A 20,054-nucleotide genomic window follows, 5' to 3' on the forward strand; every position below is an offset into this window, starting at 1 on the left:
ACTCGTCACGTCTTGGGCTGCACTCACAGCGATTTAGCTGAGCTACGCACGTTTGACGCCACCCTCTTGTAAACAATGAAACATGGTAGACGAAGAAAGTGCTTAACAGCGCAAACGTCTAGAGGGGATAGAAGAGACAAGAACAGAGCGCTGTTCTCGTCTCTTCTATGCCCTCTTGTCGTCTGCGCTGTTGAGCACTTTCTTCGTCTACCATGCAGCACCAACCAGCTCAATCAAGCACTTTGATAATGAAACATGGTTACTCGACGTGAACAAACTTAGCTCAAATGAAATGTACAGACAGAGAGTAAACGAGGACGAGGATGTTTCGCTTAACTGACAAGCAGTTTCGGTACACGAACACCGTCACCGCGAATGCCTGAAAAGAACGCCCTCTCGTGTCCACGCACGCACCTGCGCACTTCCGCGAATGGAAAATAAGCCGAGCGCGCTTCGATCGAACGCCACCGATGCCGCAGACCCGCATTCCAGCGCCGGAGCCGCAATGCCGCACGCGGGGAAAGAAGCAGGGGCGGCAGGAGGAGGCGGTGCCGGGGATGTAGGCCAACATTCCGACGACGCTGCCGAAAACCGGCCGACTCCGGGAGTCGGAGCAGCGCCCCTGAGAACCAGACCTCCGTGCGGCTTTATCCCTGCACTTCGCGAACCGCGTTGAGCCTGTCTCAAGACGAGCTATGAACAATCGCCAGCTTACAGCAGTGTTAAACATGTGGTTATAAATCAGTAATGATATCACGCGTGCGCGTGATATATAAACACAAACACACACAAACACACACACACACACACACACACACACACACACACACATATATATATATATATATATATATATATATATATATATATATATATATATATATATATATATATATATATGTGTGTGTGTGTGTGTGTGTGTGTGTGTGTGTGTGTGTGTGTGTAAAAAATTATCCGGAGCACATCATCACGCCATATATCGTAGCCCCAGAGTTGCACTAAATGACTCTATCATTAATCGTTTCTTTCTTTTGAAGCCGTGGTCCTAGTAAAAATAGTGCACCTTCAGCACCGGGTCAAAATTAGTTCTGGGGTTGCGCGAGGCAGCAGTGCGCTGCTTTCATAGCGAGCTCTTCCCACCCTCCATTCCCGAAGACTGTCTTCTTTGAACGCTAAACACGCTGTCCATTAGATCCCCCCTTTCTTTGTCACGCCGTCGGCCCACTGCTGTCGGGGTCAGGGCGATAGAGGGGACCGCCTCTCTCCGGGGAAAGCGGGCACTTCCGCGTGTGCCAGCGGAGCCGGAAACTAACAAAAACAAAAGAACCATTTTGGCAGGTCGCAACACATAGCAGCCAAAACGTTCCGCCGTTCGGCTGCCGTAACGGTACGGGAATGATAAGGAAAACGATCAGACGTCATGTAACCCCTCCCTAAGGCAAAATCAACCGGTCCGCGGGGCAGTAAAAAGGCAAGACAGCGGACGGCCGAAAATAACCGCGCTTACTGTCAGCGGCCAAGCGCGCTAAAGAGGTGATCTACGCAATTGGGTACCCCAGACGGAAAAGAGCTTCGGATTCGCGAGTTCGAAGCAAAAGAGCGTACAGGTGTTCAGAAAGGCGCCGAAACGAGCTTCAAGGTGCGTTGTTATGCCCTGATCACGGGAGCGTGAGCATGCGGAAGTGTTATAATGCAATTCGGGAAGAAAGTTGACCCGAAAGTGAAGCGTGAGTCATTAGAGTACACGCTTCCTTTTCCTTGATTCGCGTAGTCTCTCTTCACTCAACCTTGAACGAGTAGGCATCCCGAAGCTTCGCCCAGTTTTTCGCAGAGCATAATTAACAATATAAAAAAATGCATGTCAGACACTCTCGTGAAATTATTCACCGTGCTTATCTACTGATATATTTTGTCTGCATGCATTTTCTATATGACACCATTATGCCTGTGCTGATACAAGGAGACGACGTAACCTCAAGTTGAAAATAAAAAGAAGTGTATTCACCACTAAAGAAAACTCTGCTGTCATGTAAAACATCGCAGCTGCTCCAGTACACATACTAAGAATTATTTTCGAACAAACATAAACTGTAACGGAATCCCCCTCTCCCTGAAAAAAAAATAGTTCAGGCTACGTTCCTGTAACATAGGAGTACCTGCCACATTAGTTTCTGACTCTCCGTCTTATCACATTTTACGTACCGCCCCACCGCTGTGAGCCGACCGAAGGTATCCGACGCTATAGTTTCATGAAGTATCGCTAAAGAGACAGTTTTATCGAGATTGATCGTCTCAAATGAGGTCCCAGTAAAACGAAACAATAAGTGGAAATGGCATCTCAAATTAGCGCTGAATTGTCATCGTTTCCTTACATCCGTGTCCAAAGCAGTCACGTTTTAAATCTACTGAAAACAGTAGTAATACGATCTAATGTGTTATTTCTCAAAGCCAGGATATGGTGATGAGAGACACCGTAGTGGCAGGGGGAAAAAGAGGGGGTTCCAGAAACGTTTACGACCTGTTGTTGTTCTTTACGCGCAGTGACACTGAACAAAACACGGGCTGCAGCGGTCACATTTCGATGGAGGCGAAATGTGACCGCCGCTGCCGTAAACGAACCAGCGACATTCGAGTCAGTGCGTAACTGAGCACAGCACCACAAGTGCGGATACTCGAAAAAAAAGCCAAAACAGAATACAAACAAAAAAGCTAGCCCAACGTTTGACGTTGCTGAAAACGAGAATGTCCAAGATGAAACTCTTTATTTGGCCGAACTTCATTTCCGATGGAGGCGGAAATGTCGTAGGCCCATGTGCTCAGATTTGGGTGCACGTTAAAGAACCCCAGGTGGTCGAAATTTTCGGAGCCCTCCACTACGGCGTCTCTCATAATCATATGGTGGTTTTGGGACGTTAAACCCCACAAATCAATCGATCTATTTGGCCGAACTTGAGGGCTGGAAACGAACTCGAGCTGCAGCAAGCACTGCACGCTGCGCAGGTGTGATCAAAAGTGTGCAGACCACGGGATCGCGTGGCAGAATGCATCGACGCGCCAGCTAGCGACGAGTTATGACGAGACACCTGCTGCTGGGTGCATGCGCGCCCCTTCATATCACTTGGCTTCTCGTGCATAGCGAGCATCGCACAACTTGACGAAGCCAAACGCACAAAATTTAATTTTCTCAGGCCAGCTTGCCTTTGTCGGGCTAATCCAAGTTGCACTTAAATTAGCTTAGTTAAGTCAATGTTAATGTAGCCGAAATAATCATACGTGAACATATACGCGAAATTAAATACATTTACTCTCAAAAGCGTCCTATGCAGCAACAGATGTCTATATTAGGCGGATCGAGGCGTGATTTGCATAACTCTGCGACATCAAGCTCGAGTACTTCGCGTGTGCTTCGATGTCACGCACATTATTCAGTAATATTTATAAATAATGTTAAGGCTAATTTGATTTATATTTAGTTAAATGACACTCGACTTGGTCGGGAGTAATCGGCATCTTGCTGAGCTTGAATTCTCTGAACTCATGAAATTTTGACTTCAATTAAGTTAATTATTTGTGTTTTATTAAGATGTTACTTATTTAAAGCCTATTATAATGCAATTGGTTTGATGATTCTAGAACCAACCAAGCATAATGACATTTTTTATAGTTACCTTGGTGCTTGCCAAATTCGCTTAGTTATGCATATTCAGCCTAATTATGCCACGTAGTATGGAAGGTACTTTAGTTGGATTTAGACTAATATTCAGTCATAATTAGTATGCATAACAGATAGCTCTAATTTCACATAAAACATCCTAATTAGTAAAAAGTTGGTAAATAGTATTTAGTATTTTACTGGCCTTGACTTCTTTGGGTTCATGGAGAAGTCGACATAGATTAATTGGCCGGGATATGGTTTTCCTTGTATAAACTAATTTTACACGGCTAGGTTACACATGAGCATGGTCAACTTTGCCTAATTAGGTTTGGCTACACTTATTTCAACTCATCTGGGCTCATTTAAGCCTAACTTCGAATAACATGAAAAGGTGAACAGGGCTTAACTGAACCTACTTACGCCTGCCCTTCTTAGGTCATAAAGCGCTCGACTACATTTAAGTAATTTCGGCTACATTAACTTTGACTTAACTGAGCTCATTTAAGTGCAATTTGTATTAGCCCGACAAAGGCAGGCTGGCCTCAGAAAATTTAATTTTGTGCGTTTGGCTTCGTCAGGTTGTGCGATGCTCGCTATGCTTCCTTATCCTTATCAACCGGTGTCAATAACAACGCGAGCCGGCGCTTGAACCGGCCCCGTCGCAGCCGCTATGTAAAAGAGCGGCACAGATTAGATAGAGCCTAGAAAGCGACACAGAGTTATCGTTTCGGCTACGAGTGCCGTAACCGCGTCCAACAGAGCGACATGAGAAGCCAAGTGATATGAAGGGACGTGCATGCGCCCTGCAGCAGGTGTCTCGTCGTGTCTCGTCGCCAGCTGGCGCGTCGATGCATTCTACCACGCGATCCCGTGGTCTGCACACTTTTGATCGCACCTGTACACTTGATATCGGGTGGTGGGCAGAGCAGCGTCGGCCATCGATCAACTGATCATTATTGTGACGCGCCGTCTTTTACACCTCGCGCGTCCAACTTATCACTGGTGGTCGCGCAACCTCTGGAACAAATTTGAGTGTTCGTGTCCTGCACGCAATCTTCACAACATGGGCTACTATAGTCCCGAAGCTTCTCTAACACTGAGGCGTAATCTGCGGGGAGCATTGCCGACAGTCTTTGTGGGCGTGAACCAAATACAGCAAAATTGAAACAACTAACGGGCATGGCAATATTGCACACAGTTCGAACGCAGATTCGTGTTTGTGAAGTCTGGTGATGGTAACAAGCCAAAACTCTCCTTTTGAGCACGATAAATGGGCCGACTTGACACTTCAACGCTCTTGCAGTTTGCCTTTAACGACAACATAGAATGCCTGCAGAATAATGGTGCAGTTTGCACTGCGGTGGCCAAAAACACGGCGCCTGGGCATGCTGTTACCTATCTCGTTTACTACTATAGCAGTACTTTACGGTTTCCAGAAGTACTCACAGCGCGTGTTGTGGTATTGATCGCGCCAAACGGACCACAACAAGGTAAGCTAGCAATTGTGTTGTGAGGAGCAAAATAAGGAACAGAAAATATGAGTAAGAAACGCTGTGAAACACGAAGCGTTAGACTTGTCTCGTGTGACCACCGAAGACTATTTCATTCAATGACAAGTCAGGAAATATACATGCCACGCATTCTAGCACAATACGGATCACTGACAGTTTTACCCGGATGAAGGGGGGGAAAGTGCGTATCTTTCATCCGTCGTACAAGTAGTCATGTCCTTTGTTCCGTACGTGGCGTCAAGAACGAACACAGCGAATACAAACTCGATTTTAACTATTCTTAAATATTATCTAACCATTCGTTTAAACGAGTAAATGTTATTGCATGGCTTTGTTTATTTCTTTTCCTCGTGACCGCTTTACCGAACTGTCACTGTAAACTTTGGCTCTTACCGGGAAATCGCACTCGCACAAGGCTCGATTCCTGAGTAAGTAACTTCATGAACGTTGTGGTGCATTGCCTGCCGTAGTTAATTTGCGAATATGTTGTGTTGCCGGAAACCTGAGCTCGGATTCAATTCACGGCGTCAAAATTTCCATCGAAGTGAAATGCAGAAATGCACGTCCTTTTCAGCTTGGTTCAAGCTTTCCATTTAATGGTTACTTAAGTTCATTCTGGTAGTTCCAATCTTAATCAATGCCACTGCAATGATCACTGTGATAGTCGAAAGCGACAAGAAATGGTGGTTTACGCCAGCCTTCGACAGCTTAAGAAACAGCGGAGCTTGTTGGTCTTAGGGGCTCAATGCTGCCTTGTTAGCTTATGCTACGTCTTTCCTTGGTCTAGACAAAACAGAGTCGAAACACAGTATTTCTCTGTCTTCATTTTTCGCACTGTTTACCTCTTACAATGAATCGTTACCAACTTGCAAAGTTTTCAATACTACTCGAAACACGTATCATGCAAGCATATCCAAACTACAGCGCCAGGACTAACGTACGAAGCTGGCTGGGGCACCCCGGTAGAAGAGCGGTGCTTCCGTCGCTCGCAATCGGCTCCAGCCACACCAGCGTGCTCGGCACGGCGACTGCGCGGACTGTCTCCGCCCGGGGGTGTGTGGTTCATAAGCAACGGTCTGGAGGGTTTTATTGCGATAGCAATTATATGTACACTCTCGGCTGGATTTTGCTGCCGACGTCGCCGTCACTCACCGTATATATATATATATATATATATATATATATATATATATATATATATATATATATATATATATATATATATATATATATATATATATATTGAAAGAAAAAAGAAAAAGCAGCAAAAGACCCCGGCGCGCGGAATCGAACTTGGGTTTCCCGAATCGTGAGTGCGAGGCGTTAACCACTGAGCCACAGAAAAGCGCATCCTTCGACGTTGAAACGGCAAGCTTTTTATATCTTTCTTTTGAAAAATTGAATTCCTGCACAAACTTGAAGAAAAACAAGGGAGGCAGGAAAGAGCCCATATCTACCACTTACCGCTGCTGACGGGCACCTCGGGGGGAATTATCGTGTTTTCAGCATTACCAGCAAGATGGCACAGGAGCGCGCAACGCCACATCGCACGGTGGCACGCGCTACAATCTCCCACGCGTACTTTGCCCCGCTTAGAGGAGGGGAGCGACGCCTCCTCGCGCGCCATAATCTTGCGGTCGGGAGGAGAGGAACATCGTACGTCTTGGCTGGCCCCGGGCTTTACCTGGAACGATTCTGTTGTAGTTACCGGTCGCACAAATGTCACTGCAATCATTTCAGTCTCCCTTTGCAAAAAGTGCGTGCTTTTCAGACACAGCGAAGTAAACACTGAGACGCTTATACTCGTGCATCTGTACCTGTGAGTACGTATCGTGCGTCGTTGTGCGTGAGAAACGCAGGGCACGTTTCGATCTGCTTTCTATTCTGCGCGTGACGTTCCGATTTGTTGCTATCGCATTCATTTTGTCACCTTTGTGGCAAACCTGTGATTTTTTAGATGTGGCGCATTTTACGGGTGAGCTTGATCTGGTGGCGACCGCGCTCCACTGGGCATGCGCCTATTCTCTCTCTCAAGCTCCTCTCCTACCCCCCATCCTTGCCTCGCAACGCCGATGCAGAGCGTCTCATAGCTTAGGCTCGTTCCCCCCCATCTCCTCTAGGCACCTCACCCCGCGGCGATTACAACCTACTTTTACAACCTCCGATTACAACTCGCTAGCACGCATCTGCTAGCGAGTTTGTTGGTAGAAAAAAAAAAACTGACTGCTCACGCTGCACAACTGTTCAGTGGCCACCCTGTATATACAGGCACTGGATCTTGATCATCCGCCGGCTACATACAACATCCTAATCCAAGGTAGTACCGGTGGGAGATTTCTCTTGTGTGTTGTTGAACAATAAAAATTCGCAGCATGCGCATTAACTAAAAGCGAATTGCGGGTCTCTGTCTCTAATCAGAGTGGTGGTGGTGGTAGTGATTAGAATGAAGAGGAAAAAGGCACCTAATTTCTGTCTGCCTTCAGGCGACACGGCGCAGTGCCTTATAGGGGTGGGGGGAAGGAGGGATAAAAAGAATAGAAGGAAAGTAGAAGCAGAAGAAGACAGCCAACGAGAGGAAAAAAAGAAGGAGATAGGAAAGTGGGGATCCGGTCGAAGCAGTCCAAGGGCGGGGTGCCACAATGCGAGAGCTACACGGCGTCAGGAGACCGCGGAGGGCGAACCAGTCGGCGGGAGCTACGCTGAAGTCGGAGATCGCGAGGGCACAACCGTCCAGCTTGAAATCCTGCGAGCGAATCCTAATCTGCACAACTGTTCACTGGCCACCCTGTATATACAGGCACTGGATCTTGATCATCCGCCGGCTACATACAACATCCTAATCCAAGGTAGTACCGGTGGGAGATTTCTCTTGTGTGTTGTTGAACAATAAAAATTCGCAGCATGCGCATTAACTAAAAGCGAATTGCGGGTCTCTGTCTCTAATCAGAGTCTTCGGTCCCTCATTGCCCATTAGCAGCAATAGGCATGTCCCAGTAGGAAACACTGATCCATCACTGCGTGATTTGCGCCTACCCAGGTTTCTGTCGTGCGCAACGTCGCGATGAGTGCCAGCATCAACGCCGCCGCCAGTGTAAACATTAGCACCTGCTGCTTCGCATCTGATGATGGTTCCCTTTAGCGAAAGATTGCGTAATTATTTTTTACGGACACCCGACATTTTACTTCGAGCTTCGCTCTTGAAAAAATAAATAAAGTGTGCGGGTCTTTTACACTGTCGCTAAAGGCACCTTCACACCGAGCGCGGATCCGGAAAGCGGACGCAGATTATCCGCAAAAGCGGAAAATTTGCGGCCTCTCTTCTCAGCGCGAAAGAGTTGGCCGCTTTGGCCGCAGTCAATCAGCGCCCGAGAGGCGTGCGTGCAGTATCGCATAGTGCCGCAAGATGGCGACACGCTCGCCGTGGATTGGTGAATTGCCTCGTGCTTGCGGCAGAACGGGAAGAAGGCAACGCCATCGGTCTGAACAGCAGCGCACGCTCGCTGCCGCACCGCTTCGAAAATCCGCTTGCCCGCTCACGCGCTCGGTGTGAACGCGCCTTAAGACAACTGGAAAGCGAAAGTCTCAGCGGGGTTGCCACAAAGACTGAAATGTGACGTCAGACTCCGACGAGCCGTTTGGATTCTCGCACTTCGGCAAGTACGTGTCGCGACTCCTCTGGCGTTGCATACTTCTTCGGCCTGCTACATCATCCACATATACCCTTTCTAAGCGTTCTCATTGTCAGCGTTACTTCATTTAGCCTCGCGAACACCTACCTCGAAGGCGAAGTAAAGGGGCAGCTCACAGATATGATTATCATATCAGGTTCGGAATGTAAGGCCCCAACAATCATTATAAACGAAACATTTCGACCAGGTGACCACGTATCCCCGTTTGCTTTTAGCGAGAACTGGGCTATAAGTCGTGCGTCGTTTATATACGTAGAAAGGAAAGCAAGACTATGTGCCAACTTTACGCAGGTGCACCTTGAGATGCAGAAAAAGCTGACGCTCCTGTTTGGCCTGTCCACGTGGTTGACGATACCGTGCCTGCCCAATGGCGTGGGTTCGTGCACGTACGATGACATCTGCAAGATACACCTTTTCAACAAGCCGGAATGCCTGGACGTGAAGACGGGGGAGGAGATCCCGTGTCAGTGTCCCTATCACGAGGTATGTGTACTCTTCATCTTCGTATATTTCGTGTGCACTCAGAAGGACTGTCCAAACGACCTGTGGTTACGCATGCCTTTCATCAACAGACTACATCTTGTACCTTGAAAGATCCTTGTGTAATCACAACACGTCATGGTGTGTTGCCTTGAAATGGTCCCTAAATCTCTTCCGATATTTTTTTTTCGAGCATTAAGAGTAATGCATACAAGGTGCATGCAGCGGGCGCGCCACAAATTCAAAGAAATATCTCTTTCTCTTCTCAGGGCCTTTCCGGTCACCCTCGTGACGTGTGTGGCGTCAACATGTTGAATATGTGATGCGCTGTACAAGCGATGCTGCGATTGGTCGAAGAAAAACATATGACTTTCGGTTAGTCTGCAAGCAGCTGACGGCACTCCTTGTTCTTCGTCACGTTGCCCCCGTGTGTGCGTGGACGAATCAGAAACTATGGCCCGTAAGGCAACTCCCAAATCGCTAGCTAGCGATCTTATAAGCTGCGCAAACTAAATTCGGCAGTGCCAATGCGACAGCGTTAAAAAGCTTCTTTCGCAAAAATTCCGGCGTCGGTGTCAGTATAGTTGTGAGCGAAGAATTATCTTGTCCTTGAACGCGAAGTCGAAAAGATGCAAATAAAAAAAATAATAATTTGCGGGTTCAAGCGAGGTTTTGGCCCATCGATTGATATGCGAGGCTTTATGCCCCAAAACCACCTTCTGAGAGACGCCGTAGCGGACGACTCCGTAAATTTTGACCACCTGTAGTTCTTTAACGTACACCCATATCTGAGTGCACGGGCCTACAGCATTTTCGCCTCCATCGAAAATGCAGCCGCCGCAGCCGGTATTCGATCCCGCGACCGTGGTTCGAACCAATGCACAGTGGTAAAGAGGCAGAGTTCACTGACACCCATCTTCGCCTCTGACGATGTGCGTTGTTAAACTTGTGTCAGTTATTTTTTTTCGTCAATGTCGTGAAGAAGACAAGAACAACATCTGTAAGGCTAGCTAATATTTGCCCATGTCAATACTTATAAGAAACCGGTGTTAGCACGTATAAGTCTTCACGCAGAAACGCCACTTGGATGCAAGCAGCGGTCATCTCGAAGATCTTGTTGGAGTTCTGGGTTGCTGCTGAGATTTCTGGAATTCGAACAGCGTGGTGAGACGATAGACGAAGAAATAAAGAAACTTAAACGTGTTTAGAAAAAAGTGTGAAACGATTTTGAGTTTTTCGTACTCAACTACGGGAGAGCAATGAGCCGACCCGATGCGAGTTGTAAATTCATACTTGGAATACGTGTAACCTTTCCAAAAAAGTAAACTTAGACAGTCAAGCGCAGACTAACAACTCGCTCAACATTCCACTCCAAAAGACAGTTGCTCGCAGCAACAATGCCAAAAAAAGGCGGGAGGGATCGCTAAGAAAGCTTTTTTCCCTCGAAGGGGCTGTTAGCGCTTATAAAAATGATAATAATGATACTAATGTCTGGGGTGTAATGGTCCTCCCAAATCATGACATGATCATGAGGGACGCCGTAGCGGAGGACTCCGAAAATTTCGACGATTTGGAGCTCTTCAGTGGGCATTGACATCGTACAGTACACGGGCATCTACCATTTCGCCTCCGTCTAAATGCGCCCACCACGGCCGGAATCGAACCCGTGACCTTTGGGTCAAGGTCCGAGCACCGTAACGACTGTTCCATTGAGGTTGACGGTAAGCGGTTATGAACCACCAGTACATCACCGCCGAGGTATTTCAATACGCTACGCGTAACCGCTGAAGGTGGCGTACTTACGCTTACTTGTAGACTGGCAGGTATACTTGCGTGTGCGCTAAAGAGAGTCGTCGAAGTGGCATCCATGCCGAGTCTGTAATGGCTGTGGAAGGTTTTGTCGGCAGCGGTTGGGGCATGTTCCACTGATGTGGACGTATAGCGATTCTGGTAACAATTACCAAAGGTGTAACTTCGTGCTGCATCTTTGGTAATTCAGCTTTGTCTCACGTCATTCCCAAAGGCTCCACCTCGTGTGAACTCCCCGGTCAGTGCTGATTAACTAGCCTATTTACTTTGAGGATGTATAGTTTATAACACTGAGCATGCGCACTCGCTTTGGGCCATTTGTTCGATAAAAAAAAAGCAATGCGTCTTTTTCAACGAAACCATGTGGCAAGTTCAGCGCCTGCTGTGCCACTTCTTTCGTTTGTTCTGTGTGTTTAGCGCTGTTCATTTTTATCATGAAAACGTACCAACTCACCCAATCTGCCTGTCCTTCTTCAAGGCAACATGAACAGGCTTACACGCCTCAATCATTCGTTTCTAGCGCTGCACGCAAGGTTCTTCCCGCTCACTTGTCTTGTACATTTGATGTTCCCAAATCACATTTCAGTAATGGTAGGTTTCCCCACAGATAGAGTCTTTTGCCTAAAGAATCATATCTAGCGATGGCCTCTCGTGGTGGCGTAAAGGGGTAACGTTACATACCCTAGTTTAACGAGGCGCTGCTTCGCTTCGGGACAGGCGACGCACGCTTGGAAGGCCCCGCGAGAGCAGGAAAAGTGCCGATTGCGGTTTCAAGCGTAACCGGTGCTGCTCTTCTTTTAACTGTGCCTTGCAGGGCGAGTGGCGCCTCAAGCCGTCCACATTCAAGGTGCCCGAACTTCCACCGGACCTTCCTTCGTACCTGCTCGACGGCGAATTCGTCATCAAGGCCACGGTGCTGCGAGACGGAGAGCAGATCGGCTGCTATTCCACAGACGTTGAACTCAACCTGTGACCTCGACCCCGCCACAGAGCGTATAGGGACTCCCAAAGTTGTCCTCCTGTGTGCTTAATGTCGTGTGCGTGCGTGAGTGTGTCCTGTTAAAGCGTCTCTCGTCCCACTTTTGATCGACAGCGAAGAGCTCCGCGGAACTGGGGTCGCAGGGCCGCCGACCCTCTGGGGTCACGCTTTCCGCGAAACGTCGAGTCAGCGTCGTCTGCGGTGACTATTCTTCGTGGTTACACAGCGACACCGAGCCTGATTCAGGTGAAGAAGTTCCATGAGCCAACATGCGCTCCGCCACGCAATGGTTCGCCCACCGGCGTACCTTGGAAGGCTGCCTTTCGTGCATATGAAAATTAGGTTTGTCCAAATAACGTCGAGTTTCTTTACCCGATGCTTTATCTTCCCGAAAGCGAAGTAAAGCTGATGCAAGAGGGTTTTCTTTTTCCTGCTACGTGATCGTTCCGCGCGGTGATAAAGGGATCTGTCTGGTCATCTAAAGTGTGGGAAGGCGCCTGGCTCAGATCTATCAGTCGATCGCTTCACAGCTAGCGCATGCATCTCACGAACCGTTTTACAGCATTGTTATGTACATTTGGCGAATTGTGCAAGCACGTGTAACTCTGTCCCGATATAACCCTTTGTAGCACACGGCTAGTGTCGACTGTGCAGCCGTCAGCACTGTAAACACGACCGCTCCGCAGCGTGACCTGCCCTGGTTTTGGCCAGCCGTGAAGTGCTGGGAGCTCTCGCCGAGATAATACCACTGTGAGCTTGTATATCGTGTCGCTATGTATAGGTAACCTAGTTGAAACAAAACCCAAAGATGGCGCTGGCGTCAGTGAAATTGTTTAAGGCCATGCTGCAAAGCGTTCGTGTTAAGCATGCTGACGAATGTACATCGTCAAGAATTGTTTTTCGCATTCTATGTACGGCTGGGGGCGCTACATCAAATTGACTTCCGCATAACAGTCCCGGGTAGATCTCGTTATTTCCACTGAGCTCAACCTAAAATGGAGAAATGGTGTGAATAAGTGGGTGGAACGAAGACGAACAAAGAGGCACATAGTTCTCCATTGTTTCACAGCTCATGTAATCCTCGTTTCGTGCGCTGTAAAACGTCGAATCGTGCTACTCCAACTAGGCCTACACTCAACCTTAGTGAAGTTTCGGTAGTCATTCTGTTTGCATGCCACGTGAAGCGTCACTTCAGTTCCGCCATGTTTGAGTGAATTGGCCTTGTGAGCAGTCAGCCTGTTGACATGTCTGACACGAATTTGGAAGCTGGGTTACTTTAGGTCTAGTGCTGGAAGCTTGCATTTTTGTGCTGGAAGCATGCATTAGCGACAATCTTAAAGTGTTCCAACAAAAGAAAAGAAAGTAACCTTAGTGCCATCTTCTAGTACCCAGCATAGCACAACTCATTCAATTGGCTCACGCAGTAACATAGGAAAGGGTTGGCGATCGACAGTTCTACAGCGAAAGCTGTTATGAGATCAGAATGTATCAGCTGTTATGAGCTCAGAACCAGTATGGCAAGAAATAAGAAAAACACTCATAAAATAAAAAAACTATTAAAGACACAATAGGATTCATACCCGGGTCTGCTGCGTGCCAGCCCAGTATTCTACCACTTAGCCACGCCGGTGCTTAAGCAGGCCTTAAGCAGGCTTGATGTTGGGAAAGTAATAGCGTTAATATGAGCAACTAAGTGTTTTAGAGCATCAAAGCAACAACCAGGCGTCACCCAATGCGATCTCGGTAACGTGTGTGTCGTCCAATGTTCCAACCCATTGGAAAACTTGTTCTTGATCACCTGTTAATGGCCCATACACACTTCAGGCACAATTCTTCATCGTCATCAGCCACTGCATAAAAAAATTGCACGGAATTTCTTAGCAAGTGCGTAGCGGATACCACGCTTCTCCGAACAATGGCGAAGGATAGCATAGTGAATGCTGGCCTCCTGCACAAAAATTATGATCATTTATGGCTTAGTGGGTACCCAGCAAGTGCTCTTGTAGCAGTTACCCAAAGAGTGTTTAGAAAAGGCTCTGAAAGGCCGCTCTTCTAGCTTTCGCTGTGACTGCTGCGCGTTCCGCGCAAGCCTGGTGTTTTCTTCTTTTTTTCTTTCTTCGTAGTTACAAGTTATGACAGAGCAAGCACGCTTGTCTCATATCTTCGTCTACTCCGTGTAGTCTTCTATTATAGCAGTGTTGGTCCAAGCGCAAGCCAACTAGTCCCGGTGAAAGTGAGAAATGCTGATTGAAGGGGCCACAACAGTTGCGGCCCTCTTACTCTGTCGCCTTGCGTGCGTGGTATTGTAAACGCAGCATCCCGAAATGGTGATTACGCATGAAAGCGTATTTGCGAGTTCTTCAGTCTCGGAGGTCACACGAGCAATCTCGGGGTCTTGTCACACTACATAAAATCTTGCCCAAAGATTACATCAATCTGCCATACAGGTAAAAGCGGTGATTTTTCTCGAGTGATGCTTTCAAGTTTTTGTTATTTCCATGACTGTGTGTCGTGAGCCAACTGCATGCGAAAAACCTCCCTGGTATGCAGTTCCTTAAAAACCCCTTGGAAATCTAAATCAAACGTCACAAAGTCAGTGCGGGGTTAGCATATTGTCTGCAACGTTTGTATTGAAAAAGAAAAAAAGCGTGAAATATAGAAATCTTGCTCGAATTTTACCCAACTCGCAATGTAAATAGCAAAGCTGTGTGTGTGCTGTATATGCGCCAGTAAGGAAGGCTGGTGTTACTTGAACAGGGCGTTATTAAGCCAGACTTTAGGTACACAATGAATATATATATATATATATATATATATATATATATATATGAAAAAGAAGGTGTCCTTGGATATATGAAGAAGGTGTCCGGGGACCGCCTGATGAAGGCCGGTCCCCGGCTGAAACGTAGGAAAAATAAAAAGTTTTCGTTTTGCCCGTCCTCCACTTCTTGGTATATATATATATATATATATATATATATATATATATATATATATATATATATATATATATATATATTATTGTGCTTCTGGCTACATGGCGCCCAAAAGGATGACCACACAAACGTTTACATGACTCTTTCTTTATCATTAGAATAGCACTTGGGATTCCACTGTATATTACTTGTGCGCCCACGAAGTGTTTTCAGATCATACAAGAAAACAAAGCAAGTCAGCAAATACGAGATGCATCGCGATTGCAGATTCGTTCAGCTATAGTTTACACGCAAGATAAAAAAAATACAGCGCAGGCAAAGTAGACAGCTATAATCGAGTTAACACAAACGTCTTGGTCGTCGTTGCTTAATCGGCTTGCGCCACATGTCCTTTTTTTTTTCCTTTTTTTATGTAAGTACGAATACATGACTCTAGTGTCTGTTTGTATTGCGACATCTCGAGGTTACGTGACGTAAGCTGGAATGCCGCGTGTGACGTCATGGGTTTAGCGGCACATAGTTGCTGACGCTGTCTTTGGCAGCAGGAATGCCGACGAAATGGTGAGGGCTGCGAAGCGGCATGGCGTGGGTTACTGGCCTCAGTGACACGGCCCAATTATTGGCACAGACGAGATAGCTGTTCTTGCCGCTAACGTTTCACGAGTGACATCATGCATTTTTGTCAGGTGACGTCATCACGGGTTGTTGAAGTGCAAGTGAACTCACTCAGCGTGGCTAGCCTCTCCCCCTCCCCTCTGCTTGTTGTTTTGTTTTGTTTTCACTGTTCTCACATCTGCCTGCTTTGCGAAAATTGAGCGAGTATGTGAAGCCGTGAATATAAATGAGCGTGATGTTTTCCCAAAGATTGTTGGCGCTTCGGGATAGGTTGTTTTGCGAACTGCGAGCTGCTTCGCGCTACTGCGTGCCTTGTCTTTACCGTCCCAAAGGTAATCCGCGAAAATCTGCGCCCCTGTTGCTGGGCGGCGACTGACAAGGGCATTTTCTTGTTGCAAATGGTTTAGCAGACGTCGAACATTGGGAAGATTTTGAAAGAATTCGGTTTCGGTGGAGAGGTGCTGGTTAAGCCACCTCGCAGATATATACTATACAACACCTATATTGCATGTGAAATGCCGAAAAGAACTGTTTAATAATGGTGCTTGAAATTGCTGGACCCTTCGTTTTGCCTGCCCAGAAAAATTGACCTCGTATGTTTACTGTGAATTACTCTCAATATAAGAAATATTTCAGTTTTGCTGACAAATATAATCTACTGATGTCACAAAAGTCACGTTTGAATTTTCGAAGTTTGGTTGTGTAATTTTCAATGCAAAAAGAATGAATAAAAAATGTTGCAACAAAGTATCATAGTCTGTTGTTGTCCCTTAAATTATCAGATATTATTGGTGTAATTGTGTGATGTTGACACTACCAACGTCAGTACGCAAGCTGACGCTTCCACACAACTCGGAACATGACGTCATATAAAAAACATTCATGTGCACTGTACAGGTTGACTATATTCGCCAGTGCCAGACCCGCATAGCGAGCCGTGGCTCTATTTTGTCTCATGAACTATACTTTATCTCTTAAATTTACACAAAATCTATGTTACCAAAACACAATGAAATTTTGAGCAATTGGATACTCAAGATTTTTAGAAGTTATAATTAAGCTTACCCTTTTTCTTAAAAATGTGCACGCAACCGATTTTTTGAAAACGGGACAAAAGCTTGAGAAATCAAAGAATTCAAAGTTTCTCAGTGCTACAACAGTAGTTCTTAACAATAAATGTTTAGCGAACCCTTTGGGAATCGGTGGAATAGATGAGGGACCCCCTTAAGTGAGTGAAAAAGAGACCATAAACTAACACAACATGTAGCATGAGCTTTTTTTTTTTTGCAAGAGTTACATCTTGCATGCAAAATTCATCATGCCCCGTGAGATTTTCGTCTATCCCACAATGCAGCCTGAAATTGGTGCTTTTTGTCTATTCGATCTCAACATCTGCTCTTCACAAAAAGTTATGTGGTCTGCAGCCGCATTCAAGCTGCTTCTCGCTGCTATTGCCTTTCAAACACGCAAGCCTGGAAAATCAGCTTCACCGACGTCCCCTCTATGGCAGGGCAAACGCTCGCATCTCAGTGGGAGCCGTCGTCCGCTTTTGTTCAGGGAACGGTCGCGGTGCGGCGCCACATGAAGGGTAGGGCTAGAGTTGCTGTATATGATACCTTTAGGTAGCAGAGTTGCGCATACCTGTTCCTTCCACTGCTATTCGGTGAGTGCTGTCACGTGGTGCAAAGTGAGGTCAAATGTTTGATTTCCCATGGCAAAGCCTATACTTTACAAGTACCATGGCGCGGCGCCCGCGCGTTCTCTGCCCGCACCGAATTGAGTCTGATTGTTACCGCCATTAGGGACTCATCTTGGTTGAAGAGCACACACGAGACCACGACGAAGTAAAAGTAGGCCCCGGAAACTCGTCGCTAGCTTCGGTTTCAGGGAACACGCACGCTCGCACGGTTGCCCGGCATTCCAAGATCCAGTTGAACGAAGTGAGATTGATGTTAATGTTCGCATTGATTGGCTTTCACAAGTTTTTTTTTACAAATAAAGAAAATCTGGTACCCCTGTAAAGAACTTCTTTTTTGTTTATATGTCTATTCTTCTTCTTGATTTTGTGAATTTTAAATCAGCCGAAGCACGGGAAGTGATTAACTTACGTTCCTAGCGCTTGCCTCCGCTCCTTCTCGCCCCTTGCTTAGCGATATTAAAAGGTGGATCACCCCTCAGTTATCTCGCTCGGTTGGCGTGTTAACTACGGAAAAGATAAGGACAGCAAGCTGTGGCGGGCAGAGAATGGAAGCCGCAGTGAGCTACGCCAAACAAGTCAACCATGCATTCATCGAAGATCACTTAATCGGGCAACGCATGTTTTCCGTGGCTCTGTGGTGTGCTAACCCTATAATTTGTAGTTCCGCGAAAGTTTTTCAGCATTTCCTAAAGGCAACGGGTGAGCCAGGAATTATACCCATTATTTGAGTAGGTATATTGATTTTCCATGAGTATACATACGAGTAAACCCAGTTCTCTGCAAGCCTCACTGGATTGAGAGAAGTGTGGTGTCGTTTGACTGATTGGTGAAGACGGACGCCAAGTTGGGAAAATGAGTTTATTGAAAAGCTTGAATCCGAGTTGGCTCGGCTACACAGTTTTACTTTCCTTTACTTTCGGCGTGTAGTTCAAATGATGTCAAGTTACCATAGGCTGCTTCCTGCTCATGAAATTCTTGTAGCTGCGGTTTGAAATTTTTCTAGTCTTCTAATAGTGTTACCCAAGTTCGCGTGATGGACTAAATACTTTTAAAATCAGTACAGAGAATGCCGATGGAGCCAACGTTTTTACAAGTGAACTTTTTCTTCGTCAAGGCAATGCTGTTGCCCTGACAAATACAAATAAACTTGCCGAAACACTGTTTCCTGCAGCGACGATCTTTCTTGAAAAACTTCTGATCGCTTCAAGCCTCTCCGTGCCTCTGCACTTCAGGCTCGTTTGGTACTCAAGTTCTGTATATATAAAAAAAAAAATCTATGCACGCTGTCAAATACGACGTGCCCTACTCGCTATTATTCTCGCATTGGTTCGGATATTCTGGGTTCAATGTTTGGTCATTATGTCAGTATGGCAGTTGTAAGTTAAAGTACCCCTGCAACACTTTTTGAGCATGGTCAGAAAACGCTGCCGCTCGGTAGTAGAGGCTCCCGACAACACGCGAGCCAAATATATCAGATCACGCGGCCTGGAATTAACAATAAATTATCAAAGTCATCTAAAAATTGCCTTCTCTTCTTCCGACAAATCGCGTTATATGCCCAAAAATCACTCGTCAACAACCCATCTATCAGCCATTGACTGATTTGAACATGGCGCGCTCGCTCGTTACAGAGATCGCCGCAGGAGGAGGCTACTTGTCCACGCGTGCACGCGCGATCACGCTGAACAAGCGATGCATTCGAAAAAAAAAAAAAGAAGAAAAAAAGTGCTCAAGGTCGCGAGGCTTGAGTGACGTTTTTCTGTGGCACTGCCATCCCTCCCTCCTTAGCTTCCAGCGCTTTCGTCGGGACGATAGAAGAGAATGTAATTTCAGCATGCGACAAACCTTTGTAACTCCACTCGTACTGGACGGATTCTTAAAATTCTTGCGGTGTTGAATTCATTAGGCAATAAGCTCTTCCAGTGAATTCATTCCATGGTTACTTGAAAAGGTGTTTCAGGGCCCTTTTAAAGCTGCTTTTATGGATTGACGCTTTCATACTACGCGTATGTCCACTTGTTATACAAAACATGCAATAAACAGTTCATTAAACTATTGTCTATCCAGTTTCGTCTTACTGAAAAATCACTCAGCTTAACTTTCATCTCTTCAGAAAACACGAACTAATTTTAACAAGATTCGCAAAATGGCCGCATCGCCCAAGCGGCCAGCGGACAAGAAGGCATGAGCGCATTCCGCTTGCATGCGAAGTAGAAAAGGAGGGCTTTTTTTCGTCCTCTCCTTCCATTTTTCATCCTCTCCTTCCATTTCTGGACGTCACCAGTGACGTCATAGTCAAAATTTTCTGTTCCTAATTTATATCTAGTAAGGCACCCGAAACCCGCCAGTGGTAAGAGTGGCGCTGCCGGAGCCGAGACCGAATACATGAGTGATATAGAGAGTTTCCGCCCGGAGTGGTTCTTCTTAATAAAGAAAAAGGACGAGAAAAGTGAGCCCCGTTATTGTCTGCTTCAGTGAGCGACACCGCCACAGAGCTCACAAGGGATGGGGGTGAGGAGGGATAAAAAGGGTAGAAGTAAAGGTATAGAAAAGAGGAAGACGAAGCAACAACAAACTGAGGGGATAGGAGAGACAGGAAAGATGGAAGCACGGTCACTGGAGTCCGAGGACGGGGTACACTTGCGAGAGAGAGTTTCCGCCCCTTGGTAAAAAGACACAGA

General features: G+C 46.5%; 1 protein-coding gene across 1 annotated transcript in view; it reads left to right on the plus strand.

Annotated features, from left to right (window-relative positions):
• The window catches only part of LOC119180071 (uncharacterized), a 251,986-nt gene extending 238,286 nt beyond the window's left edge, over nucleotides 1-13,700 (plus strand). Inside the window, exons 4-5 of the mRNA XM_037431215.2 lie at nucleotides 9,147-9,338; nucleotides 11,959-13,700. Coding sequence (XP_037287112.2) covers nucleotides 9,147-9,338; nucleotides 11,959-12,117 — 351 coding nt within the window. The 3' untranslated portion in view covers nucleotides 12,118-13,700. The remainder of the gene's footprint in view (nucleotides 1-9,146; nucleotides 9,339-11,958) is intronic.
• Nucleotides 13,701-20,054: the final 6,354 nt, after the last annotated feature.

Source organism: Rhipicephalus microplus, chromosome 2 (genome assembly GCF_043290135.1).
Source record: "Rhipicephalus microplus isolate Deutch F79 chromosome 2, USDA_Rmic, whole genome shotgun sequence".
NCBI classification, from domain to species: domain Eukaryota; kingdom Metazoa; phylum Arthropoda; class Arachnida; order Ixodida; family Ixodidae; genus Rhipicephalus; species Rhipicephalus microplus.